This window comes from Phaenicophaeus curvirostris, unplaced genomic scaffold (assembly GCF_032191515.1).
Source record: "Phaenicophaeus curvirostris isolate KB17595 unplaced genomic scaffold, BPBGC_Pcur_1.0 scaffold_51, whole genome shotgun sequence".
Taxonomy (NCBI): domain Eukaryota; kingdom Metazoa; phylum Chordata; class Aves; order Cuculiformes; family Cuculidae; genus Phaenicophaeus; species Phaenicophaeus curvirostris.
Window position 1 is genome coordinate 950,625 of NW_027206674.1, and position 24,207 is coordinate 974,831.

Consider the following 24,207-nt stretch of genomic DNA (forward strand, 5'->3'; position numbering starts at 1 on the left):
ACTCTCTGCCCTTCTTTCCGCAGTTGCGAACTTCGACCCGAGCACGTTCAGCTTGATGCGATGCGAGTTCTGCGGCGCCGGCTTCGACACGCGGGCCGGGCTCTCCAGCCACGCCAGAGCCCACCTGAGAGACTTTGGGATCACCAACTGGGAACTCACCATCTCCCCCATTAACATCCTCAAGGAGCTGTTGGCCAACTCGTCGGAGCATCCCATGCTGCAAGCGGCGATGGGGATGGAGCCTTCGTCCCCGGGGCGAGAGAGGGAAGCTCACGGCTTCGTGTCCCACAAGAGCGTGACTCCCATGTCCGAGTGCAGTGTTCCTCGCTCTCCTCTGTCCCCGTTCCCCACATCCTGGGGAGATGAGTCCCTGCAGTCCTACAGAGATGGTAAGTGTCCCCTGATGCTCCGTGTGAGCCAGGAACCCGCTGGAGAACCCAAAACCATCAGAACGGGACCTTCCCAGAGGACGGGGATGGGTTTAATCGGCGTAACTTGGTGTTGACGTGTCCATCTTCATGGTTTGTGCTCTGCATCCTGTGGTGCTGGTTCAGGGCAGGTCGGAAAAGCCTCTCGAGGGGTGGATCCCACTGGGAATCTGTGGTTTGAGTGTCTCGAGGGGTGGATCCCACCAGGAATCTGTGGTTTGGGCGTTCAGGCTTTGCAATTTGAAAAGCGTCGTGTTTAGGAACGAGGTTTCCATCAGGAAACTTCCAAAGCTTCATGAATCGTGGGTTGGTGGAGGGCTACGTGGAAGGCAGGATGCGACCTCTGGTCTGGAGATCCCTCAGCTGCTTATTTGCTGTGGTGGAGAGCAAGAAGGGTCCTTCCCAAAAGGGTTTGGGTCTGAGTTGGTTCCCCTCCATCAGTGGAGCTCCAGATTATTCAGATGGGATGATCCGTCCCGGAGTAGAACCCGTCCCAGAGAGCTTCCAGGTTGCCTCGAGCAGAGGTGGTTGCTTCATCTCTGGAGGTGTTCAAGGCCAGGTTGGATGGGGCTTGGAGCCCCTGATCCAGTGGGAGGTGTCCCTGCCCGTGGGAAGGGGTTGGAAATGGGTGGGCTTTGAGGTTCCTTCCAACCCAAACCATCCTATGAATCTATGGCTCCAAAAAACTGAGTTGACACAAAAAGCTGTAACAAAACCCAAAGAAAACCAAACCCCGCTGGCATCGGGAGCTCCTGGCAGCAGCTTCTCATGAGGTTCTGCTCCACCTGATCCAAAGTGGGACACGTCCCTGCAACTAGAAGCTCTCTCTTTAATCCAAGAGCTCTCCAGCCGCTCTTTGGAACGAATCTCAAGCGGAACGAACACAAATTAAATCATGAACCGACCCAAACTCTTCGTTCTTGGCGCGGCAAAGCTTGGCTGATGAAGAGCTGACAGCCGGGGCGGTGCTTGATGCCAAGGGAGAGCATTTGGAGAGCTCGGTTGGGTTTCCTCTGCCAACCGGGACCATCCATCAGCAATTTCTAAGTCTCCCAGCGCTCGGAATTTCCTTGCGGAAGCCGTTCAGAAGGCTGCGAAGGGTCTTGATGAAGAAAGACGCAGCCACCCTTCACCGACCACTCATCAGGAAGCGGTTGGCGCCGTTTCTAACATGCAGAGTCCGGTAGCGGATGTCCCCAGCGTGCTGGTTGAGGGGAAAAAATGGGTCGTGTCCTGAAACGCGATCTTGTTCTTGGTCCGGGAGGCGTCACTTGGGTTTATTTTAGTGTGCGATGTTGGTTCCTCGCTGGGAATGTCTCTGTCTCTGTGGTGGGAACATCTCCATCTCCACGCTGGGAATGTCTCCTGCTCCATGCTTCCTTCTTCTCCACTTCCAGACACCTCAAACACCAAGAACACCAGTAGCTCCTTGTCCAAAATGTTCTGTTTGGGGGCAGGCAGGGGTGTTTAGTGAAGCTTCAGCCGCGTTGGCTGCAGTTCCTGGTTTCAAAGAGGCTTCAGCGAGAAAAGCAGGTGGAGGATTCAGCTCTGGGTGCTGGGAGATCAATTTAATGGTGGGTTTCTCCGTTCTTGAGCTTCTCATCAAATCGTCGCATCTCCGTGCGCCCGGGGTGATGTTTCCCTTCCCAGAGCTGCTCAGAGGTGGGAAGTGGAGAAGGAATGGAGAGTTGGGAAGGGGTTTTGTGTTCAGCGTGAGCCGAAGGGTTGGCTCTTGCTGGTCTCATCCCTGTAGCTGCTTGTCCAAAACCAAACTCAACTTCTTTGAGCAAGGAGAACCTCGAGGGAGGAAGGAGATGTTGGAGTCTGCAGCAAGAACGTTGTCTGGGCTGTGTTGGTGGTTTAGAGGGGAGACGTGTGGCCAAAACAAGATGTTTTGAGGTGCTGAGGGCGTCTCGGAGGTTGCTCTTGAATCTGTGGTGCCCAAATTGATCCAAACCGGGCTGCTCCGGGCTCTGACGGAGACCCCACCACCCTCACCCTCAGAAAACCACCGAGGGCTTTGGGATTTTTCATATCCAAATCTGTTCCCGTTTGTGCTTTTCTGGAGACCCAGATCTGTGAGAACCTCACGAGGTCCAACAAGGGTGAGGTCGTGCTCCTGGCTTGGAGCAACCCCAACCAGAAATCCAGTCTGGGTGGAGAACGGATTGGGAACAACCCTGAGGAGAATGACTCGGGGTGCTGGGGGATGAGAAGCTCCACACGAGTTGGCATCTTCTCGTTGGACACGTCCTGGTTGTGGAGGGTTCTCTTGCCTCCTCCTCTTCCCAGGACGGGCTGTGATGTGGTGGAGGTTGCACCTTTCGCTCCGCTTTGGTTTCTGACACCTTGGAAGGCTTAAAAAACCCTTTTCCCCCCTCTTTTTTTCCGAGACTGCTGGCTCCCCAGCTGTCCTTGTGGAGTCTGGTGGCTCCTCGGAGGAGATCCCTGTCCTCAGTGGCCCCGTTCCCCGTCTGTTGTGACAGAGAAGGTGTCCCCGGAGCCGCAGCCGCCTCCGTCGAGGCTGGTTGTGCATCTCCTGGCTCCGACCCCGCTGGCAGCCGCCCCGGAGAACACGCGGTGCTCTTGGCAGGTGCTGGGAGGCGTTAGGCAATCGCATCCTCCTCCAAACAGCTCCTCGTCGCCGTCTTCTCTCCCCAGGCTGTTGTCACAGGCTGGGAACCACCATCCTTCCCTTTCCTTCTCCTGGATTTAACTCCCCGTGGTCTCTCCTCCTGTCCCAGACTCCGAGGTTTTCTGCCAGAGCTGGATTTTCCTCCTCTTGATCCACTTCCTCAACAGTTCCTCAAGGGTGAGGAGCAAATCTTCCACCCCAAGCAGAGCCAGAGGAGATAAGTCCTGGCCTCCCGGAGCTCGTCCAACATCGTGTGGGTGTCCAGGAGGAGGAGAAGGTCGGTTGAGCGGCACAAGCTCAGGGAATGACCCTCCAGCTGCTCCATCTGCTGCTCGCTCGTTTTTAAGCCCTGGGATGAGGACGTGGACATGGGGCTTGACCAGTCCTTGGCTTGGAAGCATCTTCTTCCTCTCTAGAACATTTTTCCTCAACATTCTTAGGATCTCCCAGTTTGGAAGGGACCCATGAGGGTCACCAACCCACCTCGTACCTGCCCCCAGGGCAGCCTCACAGATAAACCAGTTATCCAAGAACGTTCTAACGAGACGGTTGACTCTGTTGAACTTGCCATCAACCCAAAGCTGCAGATCCCTCCTTCAAGGAGAAGCAGAAGCTCCTTCCAGTGGGCAGCAGGTGGAAAAGAGACAGAGTTTGAGCTTGGAGGGCTCTAAAATGAGTCCTGAGGGTGTCCGGGGGAGCCTTGGTGTGGCTGCTCAGGGATACGAGTGAGACACACGAGTTCCTCCTCGATTTCTTTTCATCCAGCGCGGCTGGGGCCAGGGGACACCTGGGACTTTGTGGTGCCTGGGACGGGGACAACCACAGCGAGAGGCTGGAGGGGCCGATGAGGGGGAAGTTCTTCCACCAGCACAACCTGGGCTGGAAGGGGGCGTTTCTAGTGGATTTGTGGGTTTTTTGAGCCTCGTTTCTTCTTCAACCCCTTGACCTGAGAGCGACACCCTCGGCGCAGCTGCCGGTGGCTCCAGTTTCCATCCTGCCCTTTGCTTCTTCTGGTTCATTGTGGTTGCCCTTCGCAAGAGAATTGAGATACTTTCTGGCTGTGGCCTTTTCTCCTCTCTCTTGAGTTCACCCACGCGTCCTGCGGCGGCTGAATTCAGCTGTGACCACGAGAACCTCTTCCGGAGCTCCGTACCTGACCTGGCATCTCCCATGGAGATGAAGAGCCTTCTCCAGGCGTGGTGGACACCACCAGTTGCTTTTCCCTCCCCTTTTCCAAGCGTGGTTTGTTGAGGGTGTTTGAGGACTTGGGACCCAAAGGCCTCAGCACCCAAGAGCTTCCAGGACGAGACCGTCTGGGTTGTCACTTCATGGAGACCAGAGCTCCTCAGGATCTCTGGTTCCTCCTGCTGGTCTCAAAGCTCCCTAAAAACATCAAGATTGGGCCCCCGGTCACTGCTTTCACCTCGAAGAAGGTGGATTATCCACCTCCCACCTCTTGTTAAGCTCCCTCAGACGCAAAACTACAGAGAAATTGAACCATGCAGGTGGATTTGGGTTTCCTACCTGCTTTTCCATCTCCTCCTCCTCTCCTCCCTCACGCCGTGCTCCCTTCTCCAGTGGTTGATGCTCTTCCCGCGGTTCCTCTCGCTCCGTAGCTCTCGTTCTCTCCCAATAATTAGAAATTTGGAGCAGCTCTTGCTGACAGCCTGGAATTCTGAGCCGATTCCCCATCAGGCTGTGGAGGAAAAGGGCTTTGGGGAGGCTCGGTCGCCGTCCCCTCTGTCCCCTCGGCTCTGGACCCGCGCTCGGGGGTTATTTGAGGGGGTGGTGGTGCCGCAGCCGGGGGTGGGGGGGGGTGTTGTATCCCAAATTCCTTCTCTCGTGCTTTTCATCGGAGCGGTTGGAATGGGAACCTCCTCGCTGGGCTCCCCGGCTGGGGCAGAGCAGGAGGGGAGCTGGAGGAGCTTTCGGGGGCCTCTTCCACACGGCGAGTGGGGGGGCCCTGGGGGAGCTGGGAGCAGGGTTGGGGGGCTGGGGGGTGGGATGTGGGGCTGGGATGTGGGGCTGGGGGGGGTTCTGAGGGGGCTGGGGGGGCCCTGGAGGCACCCAGGACCCCTATGTCTAGGGCTCAGAGGGGCCCTGTGGGGCCAGGGGAGCCCCGTGGGGCTGGGGTGAGGGGCTGAGGGCGCTCTAGGGGGACACACGCCCCGGGTTGAGGCCGGGGGAGCCCCTGGTCCGGGGCTGTGGGGCAGGAGCCACCCAGGGGCCCCCTCAACCCGGGGTCCTGCCCCACACTTCGCCGCCCCGCTCGATTGCTCGGCGTTCCTCCGCGCCCCCCCCACCCTCTCCCCGCCGCGGCGCTCGATTGCTCGGCGTTCCCCACCCCCACCCCCCCCCCGCCCCGACCCCTCAATGCGTTTCCCCTGCGATCTCGCGCTCGGCGCTCCATTGCGGGGCCTGGTTTGGGGTGGGGGGGGGGACACGTTCGGCGCTCGGCGCGGCGCCCTGGCGGCGGCTCCGCGTGCGCCGGAGCCAAGATGGCGGCCTCCACCTCCTCGCAGCCCAAAGTGACAAAAGCGGCGGCGGCGCCGCGGCCCCGGGACCGGGACCGGGGCGGGGACGGCGAACCCGAGCCCGAGGCGGCCCCCGAGCCCGGTGAGGCCCCTCATCTCCTCCGCCGACCCCGCCCCGAAGCCACCGGGACCGCCCAGCCCCCCCCCCCCGCCACCGGCGCCCCCCCCCGGGCCCCCCCCCGACACCCCCGGGGCCCCAATCGCGGCCCCCGCCGGTCCAGGCCCGACGCCGGGGGAAGGGGAGCGGCGGGGAGGGACCCGCCAGGGCCGCCGCGGTCGAGCCACCGCCCTCCTTTGTCCGTTCCCGGCCTCGCTTTGTCCCCGGCGGCGGCGCCGCCATCGCCTCGTTGGGGCTCCCAGTCCCGCCTGCCCGGTTTCTAGGGGCTCCGGGGAGCGGGAGGAGCCGATTCCGAGCTCCCCGAAAGCCCCGGGAGGAGCGGGGAGGAAGGAGAATGCGGGGATGCAAATCTCGGCCGCGCGCGGGCACCGCCCCGGGCCGGGAACGGACACCGGGGAGCTGCCACCGGCCTCATCCCTGTCCCCGTCCCCACAGGGAGCTGCCACCATCCCTGTCCCCATTCCCATAGGGAGCTGCCCCCATCCCCATTCCCACAGGGAGCTGCCACCGTCCCCACAGGGAGCTGCCACCATCCCCATCCCCACAGGGAGCTGCCCCCGTCCCCATCCCCACAGGGAGCTGCCCCCGTCCCCATCCCCACAGGGAGCTGCTGCCATCCCCTTCTCCTGCAGGGAAATGCTGCCCTTCTCCCTCGTGCCCCACGCTCTCCCGAGGCCCCTGGCCCAGATCCCGCTGCCATCCCAGGATTGTCCCCTTCGGAGCCCTCTTGGCCACCGTCTCCGCCCCAGGAACCGACAACCCCCTTCTCTCGGCAGTCCTGGCTCCGGAGGAGGACGAGCTGGTGGCCATGGAGGTGGGTTCCCCCCCTCTCCCGAAGAAAAGCGCTCCGGCCGTGCCGCTGGATCCGCCGCCCGCCAGGATAGGGACCAAACTCTCTCCAGAGCCGCCCGGGAGCAAAGCGGAGCCGCAGGACTCCAAAGGTGAGTGTCCGGCTGGGCTTTTCGTCCCCTCTGACACCCCAGCCCTGGGATTTTACGTGAGGAAAGAGCAGGCCCTTCTTTAATCCCATCTAGGACAATCTGCAGGTCCTTTTGCTTAATTAATCCTTTAATTAAGAGGCTGCACTGTGTTGTACTCCGGTGTCACTGCTTTGTGTCTCTTTTCTGCGGTGCCAGCGGTTTTCCAAAGCTGCCGGACCTCCTGTGTGCTCCTTGCCTTCCTTAAACCGCCTCCGTCAGTCCTTCCTCTCCTAATTAACATCGTTACCCTCAAACGATCTCTTTGGGATCCCTCTGCCTCACTCTTCGGAGCCTGGAACCACCCTGGAGCAGGAAAACCACCTGGAGCGGTGACCCCGGTCCTTCCGCAGCTCTTCCCTGCTTTATCCTTGCTCAAAATGAGGGTTTGGGGTGGGAAACCTCCCTTGGGATGGAGAACGAGTGGGGCTGGAGGCTGCTCTGTCTTCCCGCAGGCAGCTCCGAGCCCTGATTTTAATTTTTCCTCTCTTTTTTACCTCTTTCAGCCCAGAACCTGACGACGTGCGAGGTGTGCGGCGCCTGCTTCGAGACCCGCAAGGGCCTTTCCAGCCACGCGCGCTCCCACCTGCGGCAGCTGGGGGTGGCCGAGTCGGAGAGCAGCGGCGCTCCCATCGATTTGCTTTACGAACTGATGAAGCAGAAAGTCAAGCCCGACGGCAGCTCCTTGTCTCCTGCCCTCGGGAAGAAACCTCCCAAAGACGCCGCCGCCTCCCCTCGGCCCTCGCTCCTGGCGCTCGGCAAGGCCGGCGACCGCCTCTCCGACGGGCCCGTTAACAAAGCCATCAAATCCCCTCCTGGCTTCTCCAAGAGCCTCTCCCAGCCGGGGTCCCCGCTCCTCAAGAAGGTGCCGCCCGCTCTTTCGGGGTCGCCATCTCCCAAAAACCCTGAGGAGAAAGGCTCCAAGCTCTCCCTGAGCCCGCTGCCCGGCTCCCCGAAAGCCCCGTGGCCGCCGGTGGATGAGGAAGGGCCCCTCAATTTAAGTGAGTTCCTGGTTTGTTTTTTTTCCGGTGGTTCCCGTTTGGCTGAGGGTGGGACAAATCCCAACGTCTCCCGTGTCCCTCGGCGGCTGGGAGGGCTCGGAGATAGCGGAGGAGCCGATGTTTGCTGGGGAGATCGTCACGACTAGGGGATGGTGTTCCCTGAGTGGGGAAATGGGTGTTTCCATCAGGATTTCAGCCTCCTCTGAGGAGGATAGAAGGAAGAATTTCTTCACAATGAGAGTGGAGAAGCCCTGGCCCAGGTTGCCCAGGGAAGCGGTGGCTGCTCCATCCCTGGAGGGGTTCAAGGCCAGGTTGGATGGGGCTTGGAGCCCCTGAGCCAGTGGGAGGTGTCCCCATGGCAAGAGGCTTGGAACTGGATGATCTTCAAGGTCCCTTCCAACCCAAACTAGTTTCTGATTCCTTTTTGGTGGTGAAACCTCTTCCTGCTTCATCTTTCTCTTCACCAGCGTGCCAGGAATTGGCACTTCCCAGAGCCAGGAGGTGCCTTTGCTTGAGGGACGAGCCCCCAGGCTGGGAATTGGCACTTCTTCGAGTCCCCAGCCACTCAATTTTCCTGGGATACGCCGCCGCCTTCATGCTCCCTTCTGATTTCAGGCATGGATTGCATCCGTGTGCAATTCCAGTCGCAAGAAACCCACTGCGAGTTCCATTTTCCTGGGATACGATGATGTGTTTGTGCTGCTTGGATTTTCTGGTGAGGGATCAGGTTTGCGTGTCCTCCCCATTGAGCAGTTTTGGTCGTTGTTCTCTGTCCGCAGCCTCGGGGTCAGAGCCCGTGCGCGACATCCGCTGCGAGTTCTGCGGGGAATTCTTCGAGAACCGCAAAGGTTTATCCAGCCACGCGCGCTCCCACCTCCGGCAGATGGGGGTGACCGAGTGGTACGTCAACGGCTCCCCCATCGACACGCTCCGGGAGATCCTCAAACGGAGAACCCAGCCCCGGAGCGGCGCCTCCAACCCCACCGGGCCCGGGAAAGCCATGGCCAAGAGCCTCTTCGGAAGCTTGGGATCCCTGGAGCCTCGCGGTCCCGGAGAGATCCACATCCCGACGCTTGGCAAGAAGGTCCAGCAACCCGGCAGCCCCCTGGGCCATTCTCCTACCTCGTCCCCACCTCCCACTGCCCGCAAGATGTTTCCAGGCCTTTCTCCTCCCTCCTTGCAGAAGAAACTCAAACAGGATCACCTGCGGCTGGAAATCAAGCGGGAGATGATGGCCGGAGGCCTCCACGGGGAACCGCACCCCTCCGATTGCGCCTGGCCCCCTCGGGAGGAGATGTCACCCCTGAACCTCTGTGAGTGAGCAGCTCTCGCGTTCCCGGCTCCCTCCATGGGGCTGAGGGGCTTGCGTTCCCTTGGGAATGGAGACATGGGATCCACCTCCCTCCTGGACTCACCCCACGGGAGGAGATGCCTCCCTTGAACCTCAGTTATTGCTTCCCAGCTCCATCCATGGGGCTGAGGGGCTTGCGTTCCCTTGGGAATGGGGATATGGGATCCACCTCCCTCCTGGACTCTCCCCGCGGGAGGAGATGCCTCCCTTGAACCTCATTTATTGCTTCCCAGCTCCATCCAAGTGGCCAAGGGGATTGACTTCCCTTGGGAATGGGGACATGGGATCCACCTCCTTCCTGGACTCTCCCCACGGGAGGAGATGCCTCCCCTGAACCTCAGTTGTCGCCTTCCCAGCTCTGACCGTGGGCTCGAGGGGCTTGCGTTCCCTTGGGAATGGGGATATGGGATCCACCTCCCTTCCGGATGCTTCCCAGAGCTTTATGGGCTGGACAGAGTGGAAAGGAGGGCCTTGAGCATGATCCTTCCCACCCCAACCCTTCCTCTCTCCCCGCAGCTTCCCGGGCGGATCCGGTGCGCGACATCCGCTGCGAGTTCTGCGGGGAATTCTTCGAGAACCGCAAAGGTTTATCCAGCCACGCGCGCTCCCACCTCCGGCAGATGGGGGTGACCGAGTGGTCGGTGAACGGCTCCCCCATCGACACGCTCCGGGAGATCCTCAAGAAGAAAACCAAACCCTGCGTCATCAAGAAGGAGCCGCACCCTTCTAGCATCGAGCCCCCGAAATCCATCGGGGAGGAAGGGACGGATCCCAAATCGCCGGGGAAGATCCTGCAGGGAATGACGCTGACTCCGCTCGGGGGGCGGCCGGGGAAGCCGAGCGCCGGCAGCTCCGCCTTGAGCCGCGAGATCACCCTGTCGCCGCTCGCCGCCAAACCCCAGGGAGGGTTCCTGGCCCCGCTGGCCACCAAACGCCCGCTCCCGGAGGACCGGCTGGGCCCGCACGGCGAGATCAAGCACAAGACCTACATCCAGACGGAGCTGGCCTTCAAATCCAAGGCCGTGCACGACAAACCGGCTCATACCTGTGAGTGGGGAAGGGGGGATGGGAGGGAAACCTTGGGAAACGACCCCGGGGTGTCCATCCCGGCACCGGGAACGTCTAGGAAGGGGTTTTGGCTCACGGGGATGAGGGACGGGGAGAGGAGCGTGGGGGTTTGGGGACATTGCTTTATTTAACCTGGATCAGCTGGCTCTGTGGAGCATTCCCTGCGCTATCAGAGGGGCGATGGGATGATTCCAGAGCTGGAAAAGAGGGAGTTTCAGCCCCTCATCTCCATGTGGAGCAGGGAAGGAGCTGACTCCATGGGACATTCCAACCCGCAGCAGGGCCAGGGGATGCTTCCAGAGCTGGAAAACAGGGAATTTCAGTCCCGTGGCTCTGTGCAGAGCAGGGAGGGAACGGGTTCCAGGGTAGCCAGCTCCGTGCTGCCTCCCTGCCTTCATCCGGCTGCGTTCCTGTTTGATTGGAAGGGACCTTGAAGAGCATCTAGGTGAGGGTTGGATCTAGATGATCCGTAAGGTCTCTTCCAACGCGATCCGTGATTCCCGCAGCCAGCGAAGCCTGCTGCGAGCTGTGCGGCCTCTACTTCGAGAACCGGAAGGCCCTGGCCAGCCACGCGCGGGCCCACCTCCGGCAGTTCGGGGTGACGGAATGGTGCGTGAACGGATCCCCCATCGAGACGCTCAGCGAGTGGATCCGGCACCGGCCGCAGAAAGCCGGCGCCTACCGGAGCTACATCCAGGGCGGACGACCCTTCACCAAGAAATTCCGTAACTCCGGGCACGGTGGCGGCGCCCGGCGGATGCCGCTCAGCCTGCAGGCCGGCAGCGTGGCCTTCCTGAGCAAGGGATTGCCCGGAGAGCTGGCCCACGGCGACGCCGGGAAGCTCCTGGATGGGGGAAGCAGCGGGGAGCGACCCATGATCACCTCTCCCCTCTCCTTGGTGAAGATGGAGGAACATCAGCGCTCCAACATCAACAGTGAGTGGGGAGAGGGGCTCCAGCACCGGGAAAACCCGCCCTGGCTCGGGTCTCCTTTAGCTGGGACACCCCATTCTCCTTCTCCTCTTTCTCCTTCTCTTTCTCCTCTTTCTCCTCTTTCTCCTCCTCCTCCTTCTCTTCTTTCTCCTTCTCCTTCTCCTTCTCCTTTTCCTTCTTCTCCTTCTCCTTCTCCTTTTCCTCCTTCTCCTTCTCCTTCTCCTCTTTCTCCTCCTTCTCCTCTTTCTCCTCCTTCTCCTCCTTCTCCTCCTTCTCCTCCTTCTCCTCCTTCTCCTTCTTCTCCTTCTCCTTCTCCTTCTCTTCCTTCTCCTCCTTCTCCTCCTCCTCTTTCTCCTCTTTCTCCTCTTTCTCCTCTTTCTCCTCCTTCTCCTCCTTCTCCTCCTTCTCCTCCTTCTCCTCCTTCTCCTCCTTCTCCTCCTTCTCCTCCTTCTCCTCCTCCTCCTCCTTCTCCTCCTCCTCCTCCTCCTCCTTCTCCTTCTCCTTCTCCTTCTCCTTCTCCTTCTCCTTCTCCTTCTCCTTCTCCTTCTCTTCCTTCTCCTCCTTCTCCTTCTCTTTCTCCTCTTTCTCCTCCTTCTCCTTCTCCTCTTTCTCCTCCTCCTCCTCCTCCTCCTCCTCCTCCTCCTCCTCTTCCCGGTTCCCTGCCAGCTCCAACCTCTGGGTTTGTGTCCGGCAGAGTTCGAGCGGCGGCAGGCGAGGCCCCTGGACGCCCCTCTCCACCGGGCAGAGGACGGGGCCGAGTTCCAGCAGAAGATGGAGGCGACGCGGCAGCCGCCGCCGCGGGTGAGGCCGGTGCCGTCGCTGGTGCCGCGCCCGCCGAGGACTTCCCTGGTGAAGTTCGTGGGGAACATCTACACCCTCAAATGCCGGTAGGTCCCCGTGGGAGGTGCCCCGTATCCATCGGGATCCGGAAGCGCCGCGGCCCGTATCCCGCTTCTTGGGGGCTGCCCCCACCCAACCCCACGATCCCCAAGCTGACGCGGTGTCGTCCGTAGGTTCTGCGAGGTGGAATTCCAAGGTCCCCTCTCCATCCAGGAGGAGTGGGTTTGGCATCTCCAGCGACACATCCTGGAAATGAATTTCTCCAAAGCGGATCCGTTACGGAGCGACGCCGCCCCTGCCCCTGAGCCGCCCGCCCTGGCCGAGGCTCAGTAACCGCAGCCCCGAGCCGAAGCCACCGCGGATGTCGCCGGAGCATCCTCGCCTCCCCTTCCCCATCCACGATTCCTTATTTTTAGGGGAAAGGGGGGTTTTCGATCGCTGCCTTCGCCCCTCCAGAGTTCCCCCCCCTTCCAAGGGATGAGCTGGGAGGGGACAATCCCGGCCACATGCACTACATGGATCCAAACAACCCTCGGAGTCGTGCGGCAGCTGGGATCCAGCACCGGCTCGATGCCGGGCCCGGCGCAGGGACGGGAATTCTCCCCTCTCCTCGCTTCCCCAAATCTGTTTTTTTTAGCCCAAAGAACAAACGGTGCCGCCTTGATCGGGACGGAGCCGAAGGGGAATTCGCATTCCCGGAAAACGCTGTGGATTTTGTATATTCCCCTTCGAATTCTTCTATATTCCAGTTGGGATTTTCCGTAGGCGACGAGTTAGTCTCGCGTAGGTGTCGGAATCCCTCGGTTCCGGGGTTGCATGTTGCCCAAAATCCCCTTTTCCCACACCAAAACAAACGCTGCCGCTTCCCTCTTGCTTTTTTCCACCGCGGCAAAGCAAAACCCCGCGCCGAATCCGCCCCCCGCACCTGGAATTCCACCCTGAAGAGCAGGAGCAGCGGTTGGGACCCACTGGAAACCGTAAAACCTTCCGGTGGGAGCAGGAAAACCACGGAATTCCCGGTATTCCCGCCGGGAGTTGGCGGCACCGGGCGGGTTTGGTTCGACCCTTTCCCCCAGTTTCACCATCGCTTCGTTGTTTCTTTGTTCTTCCCGGTTTTCCTCGTCTAGCTCCATAGCCCGACTTTTCTAAACGCTAGATTTGTGTAGAAATAAGAAATATTCCTTTTTATTTGGAAATCCCAAAACTTCCGGATTTCGGAAGGAGTTTTAACGGAGAAATATTTTTTTTTCTTCTTCTTCTTTTTTTTTTTTTTTTTTATTTCCAATTTTCTTTGGGGGCAGATTCTGGTGATTCTTGTACCGGGAATACGGGACGATGGATTAAATTCTTCTGGAAATGAAGCCCAGGGAAGAGAGACGAGTCTCTGGAGTTTGGGGGGGACTTTAAACGGGAGAAGGGGAGCAGGATAGGGCTGGATCGTGGGATCTGGGGACCCTGGGTTGGGATGAACCCCGAGTCCTGAGGGGATGGGGCCTCGGATCGGGATGAGCCCCGAGTCCTGAGGGAAAGGGGCCTCGGATCGGGATGGGCCCCGAGTCCTGAGGGAATGGGGGGGGCCGCGGGTCCAGTCACGTGGGTTGGAGGGGGCGGGGCCTGCTCCGATCCCGCCAATGGCAGCGGCCGCCGGGGCGGTTCCGGGTCGCTATTGGCTGAGCGGCCCAGCACGTGTCCAATGGGAGCGCAGGGAGGTTCAGGCCCCGCGCGCTGCCGGCCAATCGCCGCGCGGCGCCGCGGCGCCCATTGAGAAAAGGCGCGCGCGGCGCTTTGATTGACAGGCCGAGCGGCCAATGGCAGCGGGGGGCGCGGGGGACGGCGGCCAATGGGAGCGCGGGGGGGCGGGGCCGCGCGGACAAGGGGTGGGGGGGCGGGGCCCGCGCGGCGCCGTTACCGAGCGGGGGCGCCGCCATCATGAGCGGCTTCGCGGGTGAGGGAGATGGCGGCGGGGCGGGGCCGGGGGGGGCAACGGGGGCCTGAGAGAGGGGCTGGGGGCCTGGGGGGGGGAGAAACGGGGCTGGGGAGGGGGGAACGGGGGGCTGAGAGAGGGGCTGGGGGCCTGGGGGGGGAGAAACGGGGCTGGGGAGGGGGGAACGGGGGGCTGAGGGGGAGAAACGGGGCTGAGAGAGGGGAGAAACGGGGCTAGGGGGGTGCTGAGAGAAGAATGAGGCTGAGGGGGGAGGAACGGGGCTGGGGAGGGGGGAACCGGGGGCTGAGAGAGGGGCTGGGGGCCTGGAGGGGGAGAAATGGGGCTGGGGGTTAGGGAACGAGGGGCTGAGGGGGAGAAACGGGGCTGAGAGGAGGGGAACGAGGAGCTGAGAGAGGAACAGGGGGCTGGGAGGGGAACGAGGGGCTGAGTGAGGGGGAACAAGGGCGTGAGAGAGGGGCTGGGGGCCTGGGGGGTGAGAAACGGGGCTGAGGGGGGAGAAACGGGGCTGGGGAGGGGGGAACAAGGGGCTGAGGGGGAGGAACGAGGGGCTGAGAGAGGAGCTGGGGGCCTGGAGGGGGGAGAAACGGGGCTTGGGAAGGGGAAAGCGGGACAGGATGGGGAGAAATAGGGCCCTGATAGGGGAATGGGGCTGAGGGGCTTGGGGAAACGGGTCTCCTGGAGGGGGGAACTGGGGCTGAGGGGGGAGAAAAGGGCGCCCCGAGGGCGAAACAGGCGTGAGGGGGCAGGAATGAGGGGCTGAGAGAGGAATGGGGGTCTGGGAGGGGAGAAACGGGGCTCTGGGGAGGGGAAAATGGGGCAGGATGGGGAGAAATGGGGCCCTGAGAGAGAAATGAGGCTGAGGGGGTAGAAATGGGGCCCTGAAAGAGGAATAGGGCTGACTGGGGGGAGAGCGAGGGCCCAAGAGAAGAACAGGGCCAGGAGGGGGAGAAATGGGGGCCTTGAGAGAAGAATGGGGGCCTCGGGAGATAGAAGCGGGTCTGAAGAGGGGGGAGCGGGGCCCTGAGAGAGAAACGGGGCTCTGGGTAGGGAGAAATGGGGCTGAGAAGGGGAGAAACGGGGCCCTGAGGGCTGGAGCACCTCCCGTCCAAGGCCAGGCTGGGAGGGCTGGGGTTGTTCAGCCTGGAGACGAGAAGGTGGGGAGGGGATCTTGATCAGGGAGTGTGGGGATAGGATGTGGAGAACAGTTTTAAGCTGAAAGAGGGAAGATGGAGGTGAGATCTTGGGGAGAAATGTTCTCCTGGGAGGGTGGGGAGGCCCTGGTTGCTCTGAGAACTGGTGGCTGCTCCCTCCCTGGACGGGTTCAAGGCCAGGTTGGATGGAGCTTGGAGCCCCTGATCCAGCGGGAGGTGTTCCAGCCTGTGTCAGGGGGTGGAACTGGGTGGCCTTCGAGGTCCCTTCCAGCCCAAACCACTCCATGATTGCATGAAAGCCAATATCTCTCCTCATTAAGTCTAATGAGGGGCCCAGGTTGTGGCAGCTTGGGAGGAATCCCCGCCCAGGTCACAGCTCTGACTTTCCTCCTCGCCTTCAGCAGCAATTTTGCCTTTTTCTCTGTTAAATCTCTCCGATTTTATCCTCCCTGGTGGGCGCGGGATACGATCGGCATCAGCTGCTTTTGTTGGAGCGGTTCGGGCTGTGACGGTGACACTGGGGTGCAAGAAAGGCAATTAAAAACCCAACCTTTTTGTGGAAAGAGGAGTTTTAATTAAGGAGGAAATCACAAACCTGCCCAGTCACCTCGTTCCCTGTGGCGTGCGCACGGATTGATGCGAAGGGACGTGGTGTGCGCACCCACCCTGGCTAACGAAGCTGTAATTACTTTGAAAATTAATGCTGGGGTGATGTTTTCTTGCCTGGGGAGCACGGGATGTCGACATCCCAGCCGGAGCTCCTCCGGATCACGTCCTTCTGTCCCAATTCCTGCGTCTTCCGGTTGTTTCCTTGCAAGGGCGAAGGGCAGCAAAGCTGTCGAGACACGTTTCACCACCAAGAGCATCTGAAAGTCGGGGTTAAAGCTTCCCTGTCCCATTCTCCTCTCTCTGATCGGAGCAGGGTTTATTCCCTCACGCATTCCCAAATTCTTTGCCTCTGCTCCCAAAATACTGGATTGTGGAGATCCTTGTTGGGAGCTCAGTTTGGTATTCAAGCCTGGTTTTTGAGGGGGTTGAGGGAAGGGTGTGGGGTTCCTGTGGGGCGATTCCTTCCCTGTTTGGTGTAAGGGGCAGGATTTTTGGGGCCGTTGCTCCATTTGGATGCTGCGTCATCAGGATCCCTTTGGCTGCCGATAACGATAACCTTGTCTCTAATTGCTTTCTGCTCTTTTCTAGGTTATGGAGACTGGAACTCGGGGACGAGCAGAGGCAAGTACAGTACGGAGTGATTTCTGACAGATTCGTTTATTCCCTTCCGCTTCAGAAGAAGGAAGAGAAACCTAATTTTTAAGCTTTTAATTGGCCTCGTGTGTTATTCCCGCTGTGTTTTTTTCCCTGTTTGTAACAGATTTGGCCTCTTTAGCCTGAGGAGAAGCTTCTCCATCACTTCTTGAGAGTAAATGTGTGGGAAGCGCTGGGCTGGAGGCTCATTCCGTGCGATACACGGGGTTATGAAGCAGCTCTTGCATCCGAGCTGCGTCTGTCTCGCTCCCGACTGCTTCACATCAAACGGGAAACCAGTTGTAAATGGTTCTGTGATCCCATAAAGTGTTTTAGGGAGGCTCTGCCTTGTCTGGGTTTATTCCTCCCCAGAGCAGGTTTGGGATTCTTCCCAGCAAATTGTTCCCTCAACCCTTTGTGAGCCCAAGGGATCCAAGTTTTAAGTGACTTAGAAATTTCAGCTTTAACTCTTGGTGACATTTTAATTGGAATTAAAGCATTTGCGAAGCCGGGCACCTGGAAATAAACCTGATTATTGTCGTTCCAGGTTACGAGGGGTACGGTTACGGCTATGGGTACGGCCAGGATAACTCGGGGAATTACGGATACGGCATGGGAGCCTCAAACTCCTGGGAAATGGGCAACTCGGACATGGACATGAACCCCGACGGCGGGGGCGGCGACGCCGTCATCGCCAAAATGAACCAGCGCTTGGACATGATGTCGCACATGGACGCGGACGCCATGCCGGGAGGACACTACGGATCCGGTGGAGACAGGTGAGCACGCGGCGTGGAGTTGTGGGGACGAGTTAAAGAGTCGTCGCTGCTCGGTTTGGTTCGTTCCTGGATTAATGGGTCAAGTTGTGCTGCTCTGTGAGGGTTTGTGGCCAGCGGAGCAGCAGACGCTTGTCTCTACGGCGTGATCGGCTCCCTCTCAGTGGTTAAACACCAATAACTAGGATTCTCTCCCCAAAGATTTCCCTTTTATTGATGAGCGTGTTGAGTTTTGAGCCAGGCCTTGGTGTTCCCATGGGGCAGCTCCTCTCGTATGGAACGAGACGCCTGTATTCTCATGTCAAATCGATTTCTCTCAGGTGCTTTGTGTTTAACTGCACTGGAAGAGGTTTGTCGAGCGGTTCCCTGGTTTCTTGTCCCTTCAAGTGCTGTTTTGGGCTCCTCTGCTTTGATCCCGTGAGCTGGCGGTTGGCTGCTCGCGGACACACTCCTGCCTGCGGTGCTTTTCCACCCCTCCGGCGCCACCACGCCAGTTGGGAATGGGATGGGCTTTATTAAAAGGCCAAAAAAATCCTGCTCAGTGCAAGGAATAACAGGAAAAGCAGCAGGAGGTTTCCTTGTCAGTCCAAGCGCTGCCAGCGGGCGTCCAAAGCTCCGAATTCCAGTGCGAGGCGCACGCCACGGCTTGAGTGTTGCAGGAGTAAAGTTACAAACCCTCTGTGGCTGCATTTCCAAGAGGAAAAAATGGCTTTAAATCAACTGAGGGGCACGTGTTGGCTTTGCAGTTGGAGAAACCGGGTCCTTAACGGGTGGATTCCATGTGGGAATGGGGCAGGATGAGTTGGGAATAGGTCCTTGAGTAGCTGAGGAGTAAACCGCCCTGTTCCTTGAGGGGTTACCGGATCAGGTGGAGCTCTGGGTTTGCTTCCAAAGCTCCTTTGGAAGCAGATCTGTGGGAATGGGCTCAGGTTTTAATTCTCTTCAAGTATTCCGGTGGCTTTGGAAGAGCCGGGTGGCTCGAGGGGTTCCCTGGCATCTGGGATTTCCACATCCAAAGGTCTCTGGTTCCTCCAGTGCTGGAATTGGAGGCTCCATCACCAGCTTCTGCTGCTCCGTGTCGTGTCCCACGTGGAGCATAACCGGGACATCACCACAAGAGCCCGTTCCGAAGGGTTTGGTTTCCTGAGCTCTGCCCCCACTTCTTTTTCAGGTACGACTCGTACGAATCCTACGACTCCCGGTCTTCCATGAACGACCGCGACCCTTACCGCTCCGGCTACGACTACAGCGAGTCCGAGCACGACGAGAACGCCTACGAGGGCCACTACGACAACTTCTACGACAGCCGCCGGGATCACTACCAGAACAGAGCCCGGGATAACTTCGGCCAGCGAGGCCAGAACTGGGGGCGAGACGGACGCAATAACAGATCCTACCCCGGGCGCCTGGGCGGGCAGTGGAACGAGCCGCCGTCCTCCATGGGATCGCGAGGCTATGGCCACCACGGCTCCTCCCGGCTCCCGTCCCTCTTCTCCCACAACATTATCCCAGAACACGGCATGTTCCAGGGCATGCGAGGCTTCTCGGGAAACATGCGCTACGGAGGAGGGATGATGAAGCAGCGGATGAGGAGAAACTGGAAAACGTGGGACTCGGATTTTAAAGTAAGTGCTTGCGTGAGATCCCCGCACCTGCTGGCCTTGGATTCGGGTTACTTCCCAACCGATCCGCGTGGTGACAGGCTCCAAAATGCCCTCTAGGAAGCAATAATACGAAATTCTCTGTTAGTGACGTTGTTCTCCGGAGCAGACAGAGACGAGGGCACTCGGGTGCGTAGGTGGGGTGTTTAATTTCCAAAAATCTCATTAGGGGAATAACAGTGTCATTCTCGGCTCGGTTTCCCGTGTTACGGGACAGAGGTTTGGGGATTGTGTCCTTCCTGATGGGCTCTGCCCAGCGGAAACAAGAGGCCGGCAGCTGAACTCGCTAAAACCGAGGAAAAGGAGGCCTTGTTGCCGCTGTGAGAATGAACCTTGCTCTTCCCTCACAGCCCCAGAAAAAGAAACTCAAAAAGGATCCCATCACGAAGAAGCGGAAGCAGACGAACAGCTCCGACGAACCTGACAGCAAAGCGGCGAAGACGGATGGTTCCGATAACTCCGATTCCGACAACGGTGAGAGCGGAGACGGCTTTGTGGCGTTTGGGAGCGAGAGAACGTGTTTAATGTGTTGGGGAAAACTATTGCTGCTGGTTTGGGTTCTTCCTCATTTGCTGACGGTGCCGTTTCTTCCAGAGGAGGGAACGGAAGGAGAATCGGGAGAAAAAGAGGAGAAAGAGGGCTCCAGAGGGGTAAGTAGCCCCTGGAAACCTTTCTGTCGTGCTCAAAGCTGTAGCTGCGGTTGGAGGGGATGAGGGTAGGTCCTGGAGTCCCATATTATTCCCTAAACAAGGCAGTGGGACAAGGAGGGAGGAGAAGATGAAGTGGAATGTGTCAGCGAGGGAATTGTGGGCGTTACGGGGTGTTCCCGCTGCACCCAGTGGCCGCAGCATCGCTGCGAGGTGCCTGGTGGTGTCGAAACACAGTAAAATACCCACGTGCAGAGTTTTGAGTCAGGGAGACGCCCCAATTCCCTGGGATGTGGAGAATCCTGAAGGCAGTGTCAGTCTGGCCTCCAGGCACTCGCTTTCTCTGGATGGTCTTAACTTCCTGACGTTCCTCTTTTAGGAAGGGGAAGATGACGAAGGAAAAGATTCAGAGAAAGGTGAGTTAGCGCTGCGCGATGGCTCCGTTGCGCTCCTACGCTCCACGTGGAGCAGAACCTGCTCCAGTCAAGGGCTTTGGTGTGGCCAGGAGAGAGATTTCCAATGAAATCCGATCAGTTTGTTCAGGCTCCTTCATTCCTGGAGTCCATTGGCTCCGTTTGCCTCACGGCTTCACTGTTCCTTGTGTCTTGGTGACCCCAGCTGAGCCTCCACACCTTCCGGGTGAAGGGCGAGGTGTCTTATTGCCTGTTCCCCGGAATATCGGAGGTGGGATCCTACTGGTGAGAGCTGGTGGCGCTCCGGTGGGATTGTGTCCCCGTAGCCAGCGGAGAGAAACAGGGGAGCCTTTCCCAGGGCTGCAATTTCCTCATCCTTCAGGATAGGACCTGTCAGATCCCCCTCTCGGGGGCGAGGGGACAGTTCGGCTCTAACGTCCGCGTTTAGTCCGATGAATCCCGTCCTTTGTGTCTGCTCAGGGATAAGGAAGTGCGATAAATCCCTGCTAGGGAGGAGCTGGATCCCTTGGCCAAGGTAGGTCGGGGGAGCTGGGATGTAAGGAACCTGCTGTGCCGTGGCCTCCGACGCTGCCTAAACTGTTCGGGATGGAGCTTCTTGGCTCGGAAGGATGGGACTGGTCGGAGAAAAGCGCTACAATACCCGAAGGGAGCTTAGGGAAGCAGGGAAATCTGTGGGAAGAGGCAAGGGGGGGGTCCCTGCTGCCCCTCCTACCGGTAACTCTGATCCTGGGATTGGACGGGCTCTCATGTCCCAAAAATTCCTGGTGTAAAGCGGTTCCCCTTCTTCAACCTTTATCCCATTGCTAGTGTTCAAATCGGAGCGGGTAGGATCTAAATAATCAACCCCGGAGCTAATCAACAAGGTTATAAACCAGGAGTAGGAAACGGGAATTAAAACAAAGAGCTGGGAGGGCACGTTGGAGCCTGTTGGCCGTGGGTTCTCCCCACCCGGCCTGTCCCAGCACAGGAGACGCGGATTTGGGGTGGCTGAGCTGTCGTGGGGAGCAGCCTCGGCGGGAGGGAGCAGCCTGGGGATGTGCTGGGGTCTCTGGGCTGGGCCGATGCCTCAGTTCCTCCAGGGAAATCGTTCTCGATGAGATGATGGCCTGAAATCCTCCCCCCTCGCCCTGCTTTAACCCCACAGGAGCGCTGACAATCCAGGAGGAGATCAGCCAGATCAAACGCAAGCTGCAGGTGGGGAAGAAAACGCAGGACAGGCAGAAGAAAAGGCATCGGGATCGCATGGTGGAGAGGTAACGACGCCACTTCCTTCTCTGGGGCCTCACAGCCAGGTCGCTCGTCCTGTTCCTGGTTCTTCCAGGGTTTGGGATGTTCCTCTGGAAGCTGCTTTGCTCTTCTGCCCATCCTAGGAGATAAACAGAAATGGGGAAACTTGCGGGAAAAATGCTGAAAGGGTTGGAAATTGCCCTAAATTCATCTTCCATCTCTTAAGCGGATCCAGAGGGAGCGTTGCCGCGCAGAACCAGTTTCAGTATCGCTTCCATTTGCCTCCAAATCTCTCTGCAGGATCCAGTTCGTTTGCTCGTTGTGCAAATACCGGACCTTCTACGACGACGAGATGAACAGTCACCTGGAGAGTAAATTCCATAAGGAACATTTCAAGTTTGTTGGGACGAAGCTGCCTCAGCAGACGGCCGACTTCCTCCAGGTGAGTCTCCAGATGCGCTGCCGTCCCCTGGGTTCTCGCGTTTTGGGGTGGTTTGTGGTTATTTTGGAGTAGCCAGAGGGACGATCCCTCATGTTCAGCTCAACCAGCACCCCCAGGGCCTCTTTTGTGGGGTGGAATTCCTTGCCCACTGCAGATTCTGGTGGCCAGAGTGGATCTGTAGGGCTGTTGGGATGAATGCGCTGGAGAGATGGACTGAAAATGGGGGTAGAAAAGGATTAATAGCAAATAATTCCGCCACGCAGGAATATGTTGCTAATAAAACCAGGAAAACAGAAGAGCGTCGGAAAGGGGTTGAGGACATCAACGCGGTCATCCAGCAGATCTACAGGGACCAAGATCTGACGCAAGGTAAGGACTGTGGGGTCCTTCGTGCACGGTGGCTGCCTCCCTGGCTCTAAAATTGTCAAAAATGGTGGAAAATGGGAAGGGAGGAGCCTGGTGGCATTGCCAAAGGGTGGAACTCTTAGGTTCTAGTGCCGCCAGCTCCTCACCGTTGCCTCCTGGCTCTGCGGGCGCTTGGATCCGTGATGAGTTGGCTGAAGGGATCCTTGTGTGCTCGTGGGGCCGGTGCATTCCATGAGCTGTGTGGGATTTGTGTTCCTCTCGTAGTCCAGGAGATTGTTGCGATGCTCCTGGAAAGGTGGCTGGGGACGAAGGTTTCTGGTGGGCCCAGGGATGAGTTTATAACGGAGGCTGGAGTAAAATCTGGAACGCAACACAAATCGCAGGGTTATTTCCCTCTAACGCCGTTCTCGTCTCCCTTTCCAGACATCGAGATGGAGCATTTCATCAAGAAGGTGGAGGCCGCCCACTGCGCCGCCTGCGACCTCTTCATCCCGATGCAGTACGGGATCATCCAGAAGCACCTGAAGTCACTGGACCACAACCACAACCGCCGGGTGAGCGGCTTTGGCTGCCGTCGGAGCAGCAGGAATTGGTCTGGTTTGAGTTCTTGTGGCTCCTGAAACACAGGGAGAGCTTCCCTTGGTCCTCTGCTATCAATGTGATGGAATTAGGAAGGTTGGAAAAGCCCTCTCGGCTCATTCAGTCCCACCACCACCACCAAACCCTGTCCCCAGGTGCCACGACCCCACGTGTTTTGAACTCCTCCAAGGATGGAGGCTCCACCGCAGCCACTTCCAAGGCTTCACCACGCGTCCAGTGAATAAATAGTTCCCACACCCCAAACTAAACCTCCCCTGGCACAACCTGAGGCCATTTCACCTACCCAGACGTGTTGCGTCTCCCCCTGTCGAGCTGCGCTGAGTCCCCGGCATTCAAAGTGAGTTCAAAACTTAATCAGAATGTGTTTTTCCCTCTTCCTGCGCAGGCAATGATGGAGCAATCCAAGAAGTCGTCGCTGGTTGTCGCGAGGAGCATCCTTAACAACAAACTCATCAGCAAGAAGCTGGAGCGGTACCTGAAGGTGGGTGCGGGCCGAGCGGCTTCCCTGCCTTTGGGATTCCGCAGGAGTTGGTGCTGTTGGCTGCTTCTCAGCTAAGCTTTGTGGATTTGGAGTATGTGTTTGATTCCAGTTGTGGATTATCAAGTCCTGAGGCTCCAAACCGTGAGAAAACGGGTTGGGCAAAGCCTCCAGCTCAGAAGTTGGAGTCCTGGATTCCGGAGGCGGCATCTGCTCGCTCCGCTGCAGCCAGAACCTGAACTCCCTGGGAGTGTTTGTGGAGCTCGTGCTCCTCGGCTGCCGCTAGAGATAAGCTTGTGGCAGACAAGTGTTTGTCTTCTCTTCTCAGGGCGAGAATCCCTTCACGGATGATCCAGAAGAAAAAGAGGAGCATGAGGAAGGAGAAGGGGGAGCCGGTGGAAACACGGAGGAGGGAGCAGCAGAGGAAAACAAGGATGAGGAGGAAAATCCAGAAGAGGAAAATGCAGAGGAAGAAAACGTGGAAGAGGAAAATAAGGATCCCGAAGAGAATCCAGATGCAGAAGGAGCTGAAAGTGAGGGAGAGCGAGGAGAAGCAGGGACAGAGACGGGAGCTGAGGAGCAGCCCCGAGCACAGACAGAGCTGGAGGAGCAGCCTTCCCAGCGTGCGGAGCAGCCTCTCTGCGAGGAGGAGGAGCAGCAGCCAGCAGAAGGCCTGGAGGCAGGAGATGAGGAGGAAGAAAAAAGCTTGGAAGCTGCTGCAGCACAGGAGGATGAGGATGTGGAGTAAAATCTGCCTGGGGCAGCAGAAGGAGGAAGGACTTGGATGAGTTCGGGGTGGTTTATAATGACCCCTCCCTGTGAACTTTGCTCGCGTGTGGAGCGCTCGTTCCCTCAACTCGCCCCGGCCAGGGAAGTTTCACCCGGAACGGGATTTTGAGGAAGCGGAGCTGTTTGGGTTTTTTTTTAACGGAATCCTCGTTGTAGTCTCTAGGTTTTGTTTGGTCGCTGTTCTGTAGATGGCTTTGTCCTAGGGGATTTTCCTTTGGAGCATGTACACAAACCAGTGCTGCTCCACCAGCGGGCAGACGGATCCTCTCCTCTTCCCTGCAATTGGAATTTCTCTCTATTTAACAGCCACGGTGGCTTCCCCGCGTCCGTCCGTCCGGAACCGCCAGTGACCCCGTCTTTGGGGGTTTAATTCGTGCTGTGAAGGTTCCACACGATTCCCACCTGACTGTAACATTCCCCGGATGTTTTGTTCTTCCTCTTAACCCGGAGCGAAAGTTTGTGGTGTCAGCGTTGTGTTGTTTGTAAAATGTTTTTGGTTTCAAGGTGTTTGGTGGGCGGAGATAAAAGGACCGGGATGATCCCTGACTCCGCCTCAGTTTTTGGT

General features: G+C 58.6%; 2 protein-coding genes across 6 annotated transcripts in view; both read left to right on the forward strand.

The window, feature by feature from the left end:
• WIZ (WIZ zinc finger) overlaps window positions 1-12,363 on the forward strand; it is a 32,326-nt gene extending 19,963 nt beyond the window's left edge. For 2 of the 3 annotated variants that reach the window (XM_069881550.1, XM_069881551.1), the window contains exons 5-12: window positions 24-389; window positions 6,492-6,656; window positions 7,199-7,693; window positions 8,473-9,006; window positions 9,561-10,091; window positions 10,619-11,047; window positions 11,739-11,931; window positions 12,058-12,363. In XM_069881550.1, the coding sequence (XP_069737651.1) occupies window positions 24-389; window positions 6,492-6,656; window positions 7,199-7,693; window positions 8,473-9,006; window positions 9,561-10,091; window positions 10,619-11,047; window positions 11,739-11,931; window positions 12,058-12,217 (2,873 nt within the window). In that variant the 3' untranslated portion in view covers window positions 12,218-12,363. The remainder of the gene's footprint in view (window positions 1-23; window positions 390-6,491; window positions 6,657-7,198; window positions 7,694-8,472; window positions 9,007-9,560; window positions 10,092-10,618; window positions 11,048-11,738; window positions 11,932-12,057) is intronic. The other variant, XM_069881552.1, reaches the window with a different exon arrangement.
• A 1,420-nt stretch (window positions 12,364-13,783) lies between these two features.
• On the forward strand, window positions 13,784-24,181 carry AKAP8L (A-kinase anchoring protein 8 like). 3 transcript variants are annotated; one of them, XM_069881569.1, is made up of 13 exons: window positions 13,784-13,829; window positions 16,178-16,219; window positions 16,770-17,001; window positions 18,170-18,623; window positions 19,010-19,133; window positions 19,254-19,309; window positions 19,686-19,722; window positions 20,885-20,993; window positions 21,268-21,409; window positions 21,673-21,778; window positions 22,199-22,329; window positions 22,761-22,856; window positions 23,182-24,181. In XM_069881569.1, exons 1-13 carry the CDS (start codon window positions 13,814-13,816, stop codon window positions 23,599-23,601), a joined length of 1,965 nt encoding a protein of 654 aa, XP_069737670.1. In that variant the 5' UTR covers window positions 13,784-13,813; the 3' UTR covers window positions 23,602-24,181. The 3 variants fall into 3 exon arrangements, with proteins under 3 accessions (XP_069737670.1, XP_069737671.1, XP_069737672.1); XM_069881570.1 differs by having other exon boundaries at window positions 16,178-16,210; XM_069881571.1 differs by lacking the exon at window positions 13,784-13,829 and having other exon boundaries at window positions 16,178-16,214.
• The last annotated feature ends 26 nt before the right edge of the window (window positions 24,182-24,207 follow it).